Raw genomic sequence first — 16,711 nt, 5'->3', positions numbered from 1 at the left:
CGAGCTTCTGTCCAGAGCAGACTAGGGCTCACAGCTTTTATACTGTCCAAAGGAAAGTTCCAGTAGCTTTCCTCTGACTCCAACGTCTGAGTGTTATGACTACGCAACTTTTGTCATTCTCCAAAACAAGCCCCGGGTAATAGTGCAGTCTGACTGCCAAATGCCTTAGGGATATATCGTTGTTCTATTTACAGAGTGACCACTGAAGCAGGTCCGAGTCGCAGGGCCCCATAACGTCCTTTAAATAAGAGTAGCCTACAAAGTGAGCAAGTAATCTACAACAGCTGCTTTGTCATGCTGTCATTTCTGTCCATGAATAACCTTTTCCCCATGACAACAAATCCAACATTTTCCTGAAATCACTGTACTTATGAAGATAACAGTTATAACATATGGTTCTGCCTTAAAAGTGATACAGACATAAAAGGAATTACAAGTGCCCTTCCCCTTATTGATATGACATGTAGTAAATGTATTAATATTGTAGTAATATAGCTTGAGTCAGTATTCAACTTCCCTCAACCATCCTCTTGGATGTGACTCTGAAATTGACACCCACTGACAACATTGCTTCCTTACTCTGTCTTTAAATATAGTGTTGTGGTTGTTGAGAGAACATCACACGACCAAAAGATTATTCATAGTGTGTATTCATAGTGTGCACAATGAGTCACAATCTATAATGTAATAATATGCTCGATTTGAATGTACAAAAACAGCTAAGATCCTATTTCCAGCAACTTCTCCAAGTTAATGAAATATTTCAAAGGAAACTTGATGTGGACACAGATTATTGCCATGTTCGATCAATAAATGTTGAGAACATACAGGAAGTTGTTATATGAGAAGAAGGAGTTACTGATTCCTAAACCACGGTATCAGATGAAACACACTGAGCCTTTTGAAGGAGCCGCTAGAGGGCTGAATCTAAATCAGGACTATGACACGAGACAGGGATCATCAACTAAATTCAGCCACGGGTTGATTTTTTATTGAGCGGACGGTCAGGGCCCCGGAACATACTGTAATTACAAATAATTTGTACTGTTGTGGAAAATTACTAAATTAGTCATGCTATCCCGCTTTACTACTTAAAAAATTGTCTCTTTTTATAGGCTAGTGTTTTTTCTAACCTGATAAAAACTTGTCTTTGTGTGACTTAGTCATAAGACTGGACGTATAGCTAAGAGCCGTTTGAGTGTGACTGCAGCATGTGAGACATCCCTTGGTTTTACTATCTGCAGGAAGTCAGCTGCAGGAAGGAGCACATTTTATTTACTAGGCAAGTCAGTTAAAAGCCCAACATTATAGTGTGAACTGTGACAAAACGCAGTTACATGGTTAACCCCTTGTGCTATCATCCTCGGGCTATCTTAATCTGCACAGACAAACCAATCGCCTTTTACACTATGTTCCGCCCGTTTCCACACATCTGCTAACACTGAGTAAACAAAAACATAAGAACACCTGCTTTTTCCATGACATAGACTGACCAGGTGAATCCAGGTGAAAGCTATGATCCATTGTTGATGTCAATTGTTAAATCCACTTCAGTCAGTGTAGATGAAGGGGAGGAGACAGGTTAAAGAAGGATTTTTAAGCCTTGAGACAATTGACACATGGATTGTGTATGTGTGCCATTCCGAGGGTGAATGTGTAAGACAAAAGATTTAATTGCCTTTGAACAGGGTATGGTAGTAGGTGCCAGCCGTACCAGTTTGTGTCAAGAACTGCAATGCTGCTGGGTTTTTCACGCTCAACAGTTTCCTGTGTGTATCTGGAATGGTCCACCATCCAAAGGACATCCAGCCAACTTGACACAACTGTGGGAAGCACTGAAGTCAACATTTGAAACCTTGTAGAGTCCATGCCCCAACGAATTGAGGCTGTTCTTTAGGGTAAAGGATGTTCCTAATGTTTGGTATACTCAGCGTACGTGGTAATACTTTGTAATAGATTTCCAAAATGTAAATAACTTGGAGATGATTTGCTGGAGTTTTTACAGTCTTTTATGTCCGTTAGTTTACAAAATAAAAAACAAAAAAACGTATAAAATCATTTGGCCCACGGACTGCCAGTTGGGGGAAGCCTGACATAAGATATCTGGGTTTTCACAGACCTTTGTTAGAGTTACAGCAGGTCCTTTTCAATTACTTGATAAAGACTGGGACTTAAATATTGTATGTGAAATAAGTTAAAAACTTATTAAGTACAGCTTGTGCTTTTTATTGGTACACAAAAATACATATATTTTGCACATTTTATTGGGTAACAAAACTAAACATATGAGACATAATTCCAGAGATAATGTTATAAAAAACATATGACAAAAAACAAAAACAAGATTAGAAGCCTGTCTATTCATTTTCCTGTGTGTCTGTGGTGCTGTCTTCTGTGGTGCTGCCCTCTGTCTGTGAGCTGAGGGATTGTTGTATTCTCACATGCAGGCTACAGTTGATGGGCACCACTCTCTCAGCCACCTACTCCTCAGCAGATAATGGATTATTCTGTGCCTTGATGTGGAGACTGATCTTCAGTCAATGTTGAATCTTCATGCTCTGAGATGGCACTGTATTGGTTGCATTGGTTTCTGTCTCAGCAGTGGGAGTTTCACAGCTTTTATGCTGAACAAAAATATAAACGCAACATGCAACAATTTCATTAGGCCCTAATCTATGGATTTCATATGATTGGGCAGTGGTCAGCCATGGGTGGGCCTTGGAGGGCATAGGCCCACCCATTTGGCAGCCAGGCCCTGCCCAGCCAATTGGAATGGGTTTTCCCCACAAAAGTGCTTTATTACAGACAGAAATACTCCTCTGCATCCCCTCAGATGATCCCACAGGTGAAGAAGCCGAATGTGGAGTTCTTGGGCCGGCGTGTTTACATTTGGTCTGCGGTTGTGAGGCCGGTTGGACGTACTGCCATATTCTCAAAAACGACATTGGAGGCAGTTTGTGGTAGAGAAATTATAATTATATTCTCTGGTAACAGTTCTGGTGGACATTCCTGCAGTTAGCATGCCAGTTGCACACTCCCTCAAAACTTGAGACATCTGTGGCATTGTGTTCTGTGACAAAACTGCACATTTTAGAGTAGCCTTTTATTGTCCCCAGCACAACGTGCACCTATGTCATGATCATGCTGTTTAATCAGCTTCTTGATATGCCACACTTGTCAGGTGTATGGATTATCTTGGCAAAGGAGAAATGCTCACTAACAGAAATGTAAACAAATTTATGCACAACATTTGAGAGAAATAAGCTTTTTGTGTGTATGGAAACTTTCAGGTATTTTTTTTATTTCAGCTCATGAAACATGTGATCAACACTTTACATGTTGCGTTTATATTTTTGTTCAGTGTTTATCCTGCCACTTGGAGCTCCAGTGTCTTCAGGAACATTCCTGTTTTGGCCACAGTTCTCCACTGGGTGTCACCCTGCACATTAGTCATTTTCTTCATCTGTTCAGTAATAGAAGAAGCAGGGCACATATTCCAAGTCCTTTATCTGTGTTGAGTATATTTTCTTCCCTGTGTGTTTCCCAGCACTCCAGGTCAAGAGTACTTCTCCCATAATTGTTCCTTATACACGCCAAAACCCATAGGCTTACAATGTTGAAATGGGTAAGACCGGAATGGTTGCAGAATGTACATTTTCACCATTGTCACTATAGACTATAGTTATTCAAATAGCGTTCATGTAATTTGCAAGGCTCTGAATGTCAAGGCAGAAAAAGTAATTAGGCCAACCTGACTGACACTGAGTTCAACTGCTCATTGAAAATGTAATTTTCTATTTAAGTCATGCAATAAAGTTTTTTTTTCTTCTGAAACAGATATTGCCTGTTAGATATGTTTCATATTCTCGTCCATGTCAATATCAGGACAGGCAGTCCTGCCTGCTGGTGATTCAGGCTACTTTAGATTAAGTGAAAAATGTGATCTGCATAGGGAAATACTGGGGATGACTCATCGTGCAGTATGTGCACACTGAATTTCACAGACGAGAGGGAAATTGTGTTCAGTGAAATGAATCTTCCTTATCATATATGACAGTCTATTTCTGCTATTTTGAGGGTTGCGTACAGTGCAAAGGTGTAAAGGTTGATTATAATATAGCTATAGTAGCTGTTAGAAGTTATACACACTATTGTCTCTGACACTAAAAACATAAGATATCAGACCATGGAATAGTTATAAAACCATAGAATTTGCTGTGCATGAGTAGGAGAGAAAGTCTCACCCATGTCATGTCTATTCTATTTGGTTGAAAGAGAAAAAATAAACTGTTATGTCAATTGAATAACAAGCTCCTTAATCAGACAATTTAATTAAACTATAGGCTGTGTAAAAAAAAACAGCTTTGAAAGCCAGTTCTAAAAATATTTTCGTGGGCGACTTTCACTGCTGACATTCGAAACCGGAAGTTAGCGTCTCCACTTCCAGGAAGTTTAGCCAATATATTTTTTGTTGCCAGTGGGACTGCTGTAAAAATGGCGACGTCTCGTCGCTCTTCCCAGCAGCAAAAGCAGAGCATATCCTCGCCACCTCGCAGTATTTCTCTTTCACTCACTCCTCCGGGGTCTCCCCCCGTTCCCTGTGGTGGCATAATTTCGGTGCTAGCGGGTGCTGAAGTAGACAGCGCCAGGGATCCAGAGTTAACTCCGGCCTCCCCCGATATCCCCGCCCCGGCCCTAAGCAGCAGCAACTCCACTACCACCGGGGGTAGCAGCAGCGCTGGCTCTAGTCCTGACTCAGGTAGCAATAGCAGCCCCGGGGGCAGCGACTGCGGGACTTTCAGAGAGCTGTTTGAAGCCTGTCGTAATGGGGACGTATCGCGGGTGAAGAGGTTGGTGGATACGGTTAACGTGAATGCCAAGGACATGGCTGGGCGAAAATCCACTCCGCTACACTTCGCTGCAGGTAACGTCGATGGCGAATGTTCGCTACGAGCTGGTTTGTTTAGCTAACATAGCTAGCCAACTAACGTTACTTGAGTAAATTGCTAACTAACTAGCTACATTTTCTTAGGCTAACTTCTGAAAGCTAAATTTCTCAGTTTCTTAGCTAACTAACGTTAGCCAACAAACTTCGTTTACTAATTAAGTAACGTTAGGCTAGCTTGTCGAAAATGCCGAGCCAACTAGCCTACATTTTGACTCAGGGAGGGGTTGGTAAGTAACTCAACTCCGCGATGATTTCATCAACGGAGTTAATCGCAGATTCGTTTTTTAAATGAACCACCGAGTCGATATACACTAGATACTTAACAGAAAATGAAAATTATTGGATAAAACCTTAACCTGTACCAATGTTTGTAATCTGTTGCGTGCGTTTTCTTTATTTGCTGAAATCCAGAGTTTTTAATTAAACGTTAATCAAATACAACCACCGACTTTTTCTTTTTTGAGATTCAAATGGCACATGCTCTGCGTTGCCACCTTAGAGAAAAAACATTCAGGAAACCGTCTAGTGGTTGTATATATTAATTACGTATTATTAAAACGTGTGGCTTTAAGCAAACAAAGGAATGCTACAACAGAGGACAAGGTCTATCGTCTGCACCGACTCCAAGGAGTCAGAGGTTCATTTAAAAAACTTTAGTCTGTGTTCAACTCCGTGGATGAAGTCATCGTGGAGTTGAGGTACTTTTCTAGGGGAGGGGGCACTGTATTAGCCAGCAAGTTGTAAGCCAAACACACAGGCCTTTCCAGGCAGAAAACATGGTACAAACATTATTGGGCACAGATAACAGCACAAAGGACAAGAAGGTAGAGACAACAGTACATCACGAGCAGCCACAACTGTCAGTAAGAGTGTCCATGATTGAGTCTTTGAATGAAGAGATTGAGATAACTGTCCAGTTTGAGTGTTTGTTGCAGCTGCAGCGAACTGAAAAGAGGAGCGACCCAGGGATGTGTATGCTTTGGGGACCTTTAACAGGGGCGGCAGGTAGCCTAGTGGTTAGAGTGTTGGACTAGTAACTGAAAGGTTTAAAGATCGAATCCCTGAGCTGACATGGTAAATATCTGTTGTTCTGCCCCTGAACAAGGCAGTTCACCCACTGTTCCTAGGCCGTCATTGAAAATAATAATTTGTTTTTAACTGACTTGCCTTGTTAAATAAAGGTAAATAAAAGATTGTGACTGGCAGAACGGGTGTTGTATGTAGAGGATGAGGGCTGCAGTAGATATCTCAGATAGGTGGGTATAATTTGTGGAACATTCCAACAGGTATCTGTTCCAAAAACTTTGTAAATAACAAGGTTGCCAACAATAAGAATAAGATACCGGGCTAGGGAGTGGGATATTTTAATTACCTTTTTTTACTCACCATGTTTATTCTGAAAAATGTATGTACTCACTCTGGTAGCCTATCGACAAACATTAAGAATAAGCTACATGGTGAGTTAATGCCTATTCGGAAGCTAGGTGGATTGATCATGTTACTTTGTATGCGTTGTTTGTTGGCAACCTTGTACTCTACAAAGTTTTTACGAACAGATTCCTGTTGGAATGTTCCACAAATTATACCCACCCATCTCAGATAGGGGGGAGTGGGGCCTAAGAGGGTTTTATAAATAAGCATCAACCAGTGGGCCTTGCGACAGGTATACAGAGATGACCAATTTACAGAAGAGTATAGATTGCCGTGATGTCGTATAAGGAGCATTGGTGGCAAATCTGATGGCCGAATGGTAAAGAACATCTAGCCGTTCGAGAGCACCCGTACCTGCCGATCTATACATTACGTCTCCGTAATCTAGCATGGGTAGGATGGTCATCTGAATCAGGGTTAGTTTGGCAGCTGTGGTGAAAGAGGAGCGATTACAATAGAGGAAACCAAGTCTAGATTTAACTTTAGCCTGCAGCTAACCACACTGAGTTAGTATATGTGATACACAACCAGTATGTCTATTCATAAAAAAAACGCTAAAATATGTTAAACAATGATTGCAGGTTGTGTTTCACTGTTTTAGAGACCCATTTGCGTATGGAGGAAAAACACTTTACACAATCTTTCCACTTTTTAGGATTTGGGAGGAAGGATGTTGTGGAGCACCTCCTTCAGACAGGGGCCAACGTTCACGCCTGTGATGACGGAGGTTTGATCCCTTTGCATAACGCCTGCTCCTTTGGTCACGCTGAGGTGGTCAGCCTGCTCCTCTGTCAGGGTGCTGACCCAAACGCCCGGGACAACTGGAACTACACACCTCTCCACGAGGCTGCCATCAAGGGCAAAATAGACGTGTGCATCGGTAAGAAACATCTACGACGACATGCAACTTTTATGCTTACCTTGCATTTTGTGCTGACTTTACACACTTGAATCAGTTTTCTGTATGATAAAATAGTCCTAGCTATCTTTGAATGCAAATCTAAGGTTACTGTGTTATGAACAGCTTAATTAACAAATCAAATTTATTTATAAAGCACTTCTTACATCAGCTGATATCTCAAAGTGCTGTACAGAAACCCAGCCTAAAACCCCAAACAGCAAGCAATGCAGGTGTAGAAGCACAGTGGCTAGGAAAAACTCCCTAGAAAGGCCAAATCTAGAGAGGAACCATGAGGGGTGGCCAGTCCTCTTCTGGCTGTGCCGGGTGGAGATTATAACGGAACATATAACAGCCTGACTGCTGTAGAAATTGATAGGAGAGGCTATGTATGGTCTCTAGCTCTGCTGCTGCTTATTGTATCATCAAGTCTTACAATCAGGTTATTTTGCCCTGAAACAAACATGTCACCCCTAGTGATCTCAACAGAATCACAACATCTCAATGACATAATGGCATTTTCTAACCAGCCCATAATGGTCTGGTCCTAACAGTCTCCCTGTCTCCAGGGAGAGAAACCAGACACCATTGAAAAGAACATCAGGCCAGATCAGTTTCTCGGGGAAGAAACTAGAGCCACAGTCCCCTCTCTGTCACTTACTTTGACCTACAGTGTCTTTCGGGAAATTATTCAGACTTTTTCCATGTTTGGTTCCGTTACAGCCTTATTCTAAAATTGATTAAATAAAAACAATTCCTCAGCAATCTACACAGAATACCCCATAATGACAAGGCGAAAACAGGTTTTTAGAAATATTTGCAAATGTATTAAAAAACAGAAATACCTTATTTACATAAGTATTCAGACCCTTTGCTATGAGACTCGAATTTCAGCTCAGGTGCATCCTATTTCCATTGATCATGATTGATGTTTCTACGGCTTGATTGGAGTCCACCTGTGGTAAATTCAATTGATTGGACATGATTTGGAAAGGCACACACCTGTCTAAGGTCCCACAGTTGATAGTGTATGTCATTGCAAAAACCAAGCCATGAGGTTGAAGGAATTGTCCGTAGACCTCCGAGACAGGATTGTGTCGAGGCACAGATCTGGGGAAGGGTACCAAAACATTTCTGCACCATTGAAGGTCCCTAAGAACACAGTGGCCTCATCATTCTGAAATGGAAGAAGTTTCGAACTACCAAGACTCTTCCTAGAGCTGACCGCCCGGTCAAGTGGAGCAATTGGGGAAGAAGGGCCTTGGTCAGGGAGGTGACCATGAACCCGATGTTAACTGACAGAGCTCTAGAGTTCCTCTGTGGAGATGGGAGGATCTTCCAGAAGGAAAACCATCTCTGCAGCACTCTACCAGTAAGGCCTTTATGGTAGAGGGAAAAGACGGAAGCCACTTCTCAGTAAAATACACATGATAGCCAGCTTGGAGTTTGCTAAAAGGCACCTAAAGACTGTCAGACCATGAGAAACAAGATTCTCTGGCCTGATGAAACCATGATTGAACTATTTGGCCTGAATGCCAAGCGTCACGTCTGGAGGAAACCTGGCACCATCCCTATGGTGAAGCATGGTGGTGGCAGCATCATGCTGTGGGGATGTATTTCAGCGGCAGGGACTGGGTGACTAGTCAGGATCGAGGCAAAGATGAACAGTGCAAAGTACAGAGAGATCCTTGATGAAAACCTGGTCCAGAGCTCTCAGAACCTCAGACTGGGATGAAGGTTAATCTTCCAACAGGACAACAACTCTAAGTGCACAACCAAGACAACGCAGGAGTTGCTTCGGGACAAGTCTCTGAATGTCCTTGAGTGGTCCAGCCAGAACCCAGACTTGAACCCAATATAACATCTCTGGAGAGACCTGAAAATAGCTGTGCAGCAACGCTCCCCATCCAACCTGACAGAGCTTGAGAGGATCTGCAGAGAAGAATGGGAGAAACTCCCCAAATACAGATGTGCCAAGCTTGTAGCGTCATACCCAAGAAGACTCGATGCTGTAATCGCTGCCGGAGGTGCTTCAACAAAGTACTGAGTAAAGGGTCTGAATACTTATGTAAATGTGATATTTCAGTTTATTTGAATAAATTAGCACAAAAAATGCCTGTTTTTGCTTTGTCGTTATGGGGTATTGTGTGTAGATGAGGAAAAATAGTTTTTTAAATCAAGTTTAGAATAAGGCTGTAACGTAAGAATGTGAAAAGTCAAGGGGTTCGAATACTTTCCAAAGGCACTGTATATATTGGCAAGAGAGTTTATTTTCTCCCATTGCTGTAATGGAATTATCCCTGCATTGACCAAGAGTTGAGACACGAGTTGTCTATACGCCTTCAGAGCAGTGTGCTTTTTAGCATCTGGTTCTTTGAATTATGCTTGACTACTATATTTGTTGGCTCTTGAGAATGCAGCTGGTTTCTTGTTGCAGTCTCTCTGCTGTGAAATGCGCATCGTGGCACAGGGATGAGCACGCTATTCTCTCTAGTGGGTAATGATCTGAATTAAGTTGATGTGCCGTACACCGATTAAGACATCCTCTTGACTTTGATGGTTCTGTTGTCTTCCCAGACACTTATTATTGAGGAGAATATTTGAAAACCTCACTAACCATGTTTCCATCCACAATTGTTATGCAAGCAAAGTGATCTTGATGCTCCTTTCATATACATATACATACATACATACATACATACATACATACATACATACATACATACATACATACATACATACATACATACAGTTGAAGTTGGAAGTTTATATAATCTTATGTTGGAGTCATTAACTCGTTTTTCAATAACTCCACAAATTTCTTGTTAACAAATTATAGTTTTGGCAAGTCAGTTAGGACATCTACTTTGTGCATGACACAAGTAATTTTTCCAACAATTGTTTAGACAGATTATTTCACTTATAATTCACTGTATCACAATTCCAGTGGGTCAGAAGTATACAATACACTAAGTTGACTGTGCCTTTAAACAGCTTGGAAAATTACAGAAAATTACGTCATGGCTTTAGAAGCTTCTGATAGGCTAATTTACATCATTTGAGTCAATTGGAGGCGTACCTGTGGATGTATTTCAAGGTCTACCTTCAAACTCACTGCCTCGTTGCTTGACATCATGGGAAAATCAAAAGAAATCAGCCAAGACCTCAGAAAAAACATTGTAGACCTTCACAAGTCTGGTTCATCCTTGGGAGCAATTTCCAAACGCCTGAAGGTATCACGTTCATCTGTACAAACAATAGTACGCAAGTATTAACACCATGGGACCACGCAGCCGTCATACCGCTCAGGAAGGAGACGTGTTCTTTCTCCTAGAGATGAACGTACTTTGGTGTGTAAAGTTCAAATCAATCCCAGAACAACAGCAAATGACCTTGTGAAGATGCTGGAGGAAACGGGTACAAAATAATCTATATCCACAGTAAAACAAGTCGTATATCGACACAACCTGAATGACTGCTCAGCAAGGAAGAAGCCACTGCTCCAAAACCGCCATAAAAAAGCCTTTGTACTTTTTGGAGGAATGTTCTCTGGTCTGATGAAACAGAAATATAACTTTTTTGGAGGAAAAAGGGGGAGGCTTGCAAGCCGAAGAACACCATCCCAGCCGTGAAGCACAGGGGTGGCAGCATCATGTTGTGGGGGTGCTTTGCTGCAGGAGGGACTGGTGCACTTCACGAAATAGATGGCATCATGAGGGAGGAACATTGTGGAAATTTTGAAGCAACATCTCAGGACATCAGTCAGGAAGTTAAAGCTTGGTTGCAAATGGGTCTTCCAAATGGGCAATGACCCCAAGCATACTACCAAAGTTGTGGCAAAATGGCTTAAGGACAACAAAGTCAAGCTATTGGAATGGCCATCACAATGCCCTGATCTCAATCCTATAGAAAATTTGTGGGCAGAACAGAAAAAGCGTGTGCGAGCAAGGAGGCCTACAAACCTGACTCAGTTACACCAGCTCTGTCAGGAGGAATGGCCCAAAATTCACCAAACTTATTGTGGGAAGCTTATGGAAGGCTACCCGAAACGTTGGACCCAAGTTAAACTATTTAAAGCAATGCTAGCAAATACTAATTGAGTGTATGTAAACTTCTGACCCACTGAGAATGTGATGAAAGAATTAAAAGCCTAAATAAATCATTCTCTCTACTATTATTCTGACATTTCATATTCTTAAAATAAAGTGATGATCCTAACTGACCTAAGACGGAATATTTACTAGGATTAAATGTCAGGAATTGTGAAAAACTGAGTTTAAATGTATTTGGCTAAGGTGTATGTAAACTTCCGACTTCAACTGTATATTGAGGGTCTGATTCTGATGACAGGATGATCGATGCGTGACTGCCATTTGACAGTTAAAAAATGATCCATAATGTCATCATGTAGACTAGCATACCAGCACAGCCTACCCGCACTGTATCTGCAAGCTGTTGGCTTGAGCGCACGTACCAAGACCAGAGTAGGCACATTATTATTAGAATTATTTTGCAAAACCTTTTTTAGTGTGTAGAGCAGCTTTAATATTGCAGATAGAATGGACAATTTATCAATGTAATTGTCTGCCTAATTTCCATTCCCCCATATGTATTCTTTTGTAAATACACTGCTCAAAAAAATAAAGGGAACACTTAAACAACACAATGTAACTCCAAGTCAATCACACTTCTGTGAAATCAAACTGTCCACTTAGGAAGCAACACTGATTGACAATAAATTTCACATGCTGTTGTGCAAATGGAATAGACAAAAGGTGGAAATTATAGGCAATTAGCAAGACACCCCCAATAAAGGAGTGGTTCTGCAGGTGGTGACCACAGACCACTTCTCAGTTCCTATGCTTCCTGGCTGATGTTTTGGTCAGTTTTGAATGCTGGCGGTGCTTTCACTCTAGTGGTAGCATGAGACGGAGTCTGGAGGCGCTACCAGGAGATAGGCCAGTACATCAGGAGTCGTGGAGGAGGCCGTAGGAGGGCAACAACCCAGCAGCAGGACCGCTACCTCCGCCTTTGTGCAAGGAGGAGCAGGTGGAGCACTGCCAGAGCCCTGCAAAATGACCTCCAGCAGGCCACAAATGTGCATGTGTCTGCTCAAACGGTCAGAAACAGACTCCATGAGGGTGGTATGAGGGCCCAACGTCCACAGGTGGGGGTTGTGCTTACAGCCCAACACCGTGCAGGACGTTTGGCATTTGCCAGAGAACACCAAGATTGGCAAATTCGCCACTGGCGCCCTGTGCTCTTCACAGATGAAAGCAGGTTCACACTGAGCACATGTGACAGACGTGACAGAGTCTGGAGACGCCGTGGAGAACGTTCTGCTGCCTGCAACATCCTCCAGCATGACCGGTTTGGCGGTGGGTCAGTCATGGTGTGGGGTGGCATTTCTTTGGGGGGCCGCACAGCCCTCCATGTGCTCGCCAGAGGTAGCCTGACTGCCATTAGGTACCGAGATGAGATCCTCAGACCCCTTGTGAGACCATATGCTGGTGCGGTTGGCCCTGGGTTCCTCCTAATGCAAGACAATGCTAGACCTCATGTGGCTGGAGTGTGTCAGCAGTTCCTGCAAGAGGAAGGCATTGATGCTATGGACTGGCCCGCCCGTTCCCCAGACCTGAATCCAATTGAGCACATCTGGGACATCATGTCTCGCTCCATCCACCAACGCCACGTTGCACCACAGACTGTCCAGGAGTTGGCAGATGCTTTAGTCCAGGTCTGGGAGGAGATCCCTCAGGAGACCATCCGCCACCTCATCAGGAGCATGCCCAGGCGTTGTAGGGAGGTCATACAGGCACGTGGAGGCCACACACACTACTGAGCCTCATTTTGACTTGTTTTAAGGACATTACATCAAAGTTGGATCAGCCTGTAGTGTGGTTTTCCACTTTAATTTTGAGTGTGACTCCAAATCCAGACCTCCATGGGTTGATAAATTTGATTTCCATTGATCATTTTTGTGTGATCTTGTTCTGAGAAATGAAGGCTATTCCATGCGAGAAATTGCCAATAAACTCAAGATCTTGTACAACAATGTGTACTACTCCCTTCACAGAACAGCGCAAACTGGCTCTGACCAGAATAGAGGAGTGGTAGGCCCCGGTGCACAACTGAGCAAGAGGACAAGTACATTGGGGCGGCAGGCAGGTAGCCTAGTGGTTAGAGCGTTGGGCCAGGAACCGAAAGGTTGCTAGATCGAATCCCCGAGCTGAGAAGGTAAAAATCTGTCGTTCTGCCGCTGAACACGGCACTTAACCCACTGTTCCGTCATTGTAAATAAGAATTTGTTCTTACATGACTTGCCTAGTTAAATAAAGGTTAAATAAAAAAAATGTAGTATCTAGTTTGAGGAACAGACGCCTCACAAGTCCTCAACTGGCAGCTTCATTAAATAGCACCCCCGAAACACAGGTCTGAACGTCAACAGTGAAGAGGCGACTCCGGGTTGCCTCTTCACCAGTTCAGACAGTTCCTTACTTTCTTCGTATTCCACTTGCGTCTTCCATTTTTGCAGTAATGCTGCAATTAATTGGTTGTAATTTAGTTTCCATATGTTTTTTTTTTTAGCTGCGTGTGTGATTTAACTCCACCAACCCTATTTATGATATAATTAGACCGTTTTCACCATAATATTGGTTGTCATATTTGTTCTGTCTTTTCTGGTGGATTAAACTGAAATTGCAAGTAACTTTCTATGGTTTGTTTTAAAAATAGCAATATTTTGGAGATTATTTATATAATAACTGAAAGTTTTGCTATTTAACGCAACAGTTTTGGTGAAAAGAAATCTAGGTTAGAGTTAAATGTGATGGAAGCACATTGGACTTTAGATTTTTGTTTGGTACATGAAAAGTTAAGCAAAAAAAGAACATTTTGTGTACACTGTCATTTGGTGGAAACACACTGGTGGGGAAAATGAACATATTTTTTAATATTCACAAGTCTGTCGCCAATTGGATGGAAATCTAGCTACACAGATTGTTGGTTTGTGAGCTGCTGTTCTTCAGAACTGGGCATGTAAGGAGATATTCATTCATGCTTTTGCTTGTCTCAGATATTATATACATCTTTTTGTGTGTTATGAATGAAAATAATTCCAGCAGAAATTAAACAGTAACCATTAAGTGACTTTAGCCTAATTTCAGCAGTGCCAGTTCATTAACATAAAAACACTCACTCTGCTCATCTCATGCCAGAATGTAGTTACTACACACATTTTTCAGTCTCACAGAGACTAATAACATTTGGACAGGCTCTCATTCACTAGTGATGGTGGGGGGGATCGATAGTTACATACCACAATATTATTTTGGGCAATATTATACTGAAAAAATATATAAACGCAACATGTAAAGTGTTGGTCCCATGTTTCATGAGCTGAAATAAAATATCTCTGAAATTTTCCATATGCACAAACGTGTATTTCTCAAAAATTTTGTGCAGAAATTTGTTTACATCCCTGTTAGTTAGCATTTCTCCGTTGCCAAGATAATCCATCCACCTGACAGGTGTGGCATACCAAGAAGCTGATTAAACAGCATGATCATTACACAGGTGCACCTTGTGTTTGGGACAATAAAATGCCACTCTAAAATGTGCAGTTTTGTCAAACAACTCATTACCACCGATGTCTCAAGTTTTGAGGGAGCATGCAATTGGCATGCTGACTGGAGGAATGTCTACCAGAGCTCTTGCCAGTTAATTGAATGTTAATTTCTCTGCCACAATTCGCCTCCAACGTCGTTTTAGAGAATTTGGCAGTACATCCAACCGGCCTCACAACCGCAGACCACACATAACCTCTCCAGCCCAGGACCTCCACATGTGGCTTCTTTGCCTGCGGGATCATCTGAGACCAGCCACCCGGACAGCTGATGTATCTGTGGGTTTGTACAACTAAGGCTGTGTCGGTCATGACAGCCGGTGATTTTCAAGCAATTAACTGTCGGTCTCACGGTAATTGACTGTTAATTAACATAAAGACATTTAGCATCTCCTGCTTCCACACATAGCCTACAAGCCACTGATGCAGACCTTTGGAACATCTACATTTAAAAAAGTCTAAATCCATATAATATAGCCTACACCGTCACAATAAATCAATCATTAATTTTAGACAGGTCTAAAGAAGCATGATATGAAGAAAATGTAGTCTATTTCAGCAGAACAGAATTGCTAGTTGCTAGTTGTCCTGATCTGGCTATGCCAAATGGCTGTGGGCTACACTATTTAATGTAGGAGACAAGATTTGCTTAGAATTCCATGGCATTATTTTATAGTATGAAGAATACAATTGAACAAAGTGGAAATAAAATGATTTGCGGCCACATGCGGCTATTCTGTGTTGACCGGTTAATAAAGAAATATGTACTCCTATATGCTTAATTTAGAGTTATTAATGTAACTTTTGTTGTTCTACAAACGTTGGGCTATATGTTTTGATATTTAATACATTGTAAGGCTGCATGATGCGACGCTAATGATGATTTTGAAAAAAGTCGCTTGAAAGGCATGAGCTCTGCTTTGTTTTTTGCGCAGGCTGTACACACTTCATCAGTCTCTCATTCACAATTTGACAAGCACTTGATAATGACTCGAATTTCACGGCGGCATCCCCTTTGTGTGGCTGTAATGCATTTTGGTCTGGAGTGCTGCGATGTGCCCTTCTCCCTGAGTGCTGCGCGCTCCTAGCACCTTTCACTCACATGGCTCCCCATCACGTGATCGGGTCTTTCATACAGGCTACAAGTGAAGACAGACACATCGTGGATGCAACTGCGCGGGTCCTTATCCAATTCTGAGGTGCATATTGAAGATATTGGATGGACTGTCCACATTTACTTTTCGTCAACCAACAAAATCAGTAGGCCTAACGAACAGCAAAAGCACTAGCCTATGTCAACCTACTATCCCCCATAGTACAAAAGTTGACCAATTCTGTGCAAGAAATAAATATTCCAAACATAGTCTGGGACAGTTGTGAGATGCAATAGATCCCAAATTAATACTTTTTTTTACGCAATATGACTGACGCAACAGATCAGAACGTTTAGCTTAAAATATTAGCCTAATAGTTAATTATTTCTTCCATTATAAGCACAGCAATGCACGCATGGTAGTAGGCTATAAGCGCAAATGTTCCATTTAGTGGGAAAATACCATTATCATAAGTGACCGCAAATGCGATTATGCATGTAATGCCTTTATTATTAAGATGCATTTTTATGTAGAAAATTATTTTCCCCAAACTTGAAACTCACACGCTGCTTAAGGCTCTACACACCTTGTAAAGCGGATTAATGTGCTTCATTTTAATAAGTTATTTGGCCACTTTAGTTGTGATCTAAACATATAGGCCTATGGGCTAGGCTACATGAGTTGTGCGACTGATTCGAAAAAGTCGGCAAAAAAAG

At 41.9% G+C, this 16,711-nt stretch overlaps 1 protein-coding gene across 1 annotated transcript in view; it reads left to right on the top strand.

Annotated features, from left to right (window-relative positions):
- The first annotated feature begins 4,455 nt into the window (after positions 1-4,455).
- Positions 4,456-16,711, top strand: part of LOC120025711 (poly [ADP-ribose] polymerase tankyrase-1-like) — a 110,035-nt gene continuing 97,779 nt past the window's right edge. Inside the window, exons 1-2 of the mRNA XM_038970289.1 lie at positions 4,456-4,924; positions 7,035-7,259. Coding sequence (XP_038826217.1) covers positions 4,495-4,924; positions 7,035-7,259 — 655 coding nt within the window. The 5' untranslated portion in view covers positions 4,456-4,494. The remainder of the gene's footprint in view (positions 4,925-7,034; positions 7,260-16,711) is intronic.

This window comes from Salvelinus namaycush, chromosome 31 (genome assembly GCF_016432855.1).
Source record: "Salvelinus namaycush isolate Seneca chromosome 31, SaNama_1.0, whole genome shotgun sequence".
Lineage (NCBI taxonomy): Eukaryota > Metazoa > Chordata > Actinopteri > Salmoniformes > Salmonidae > Salvelinus > Salvelinus namaycush.
This window is presented reverse-complemented; position numbering and strand designations above follow the sequence as displayed.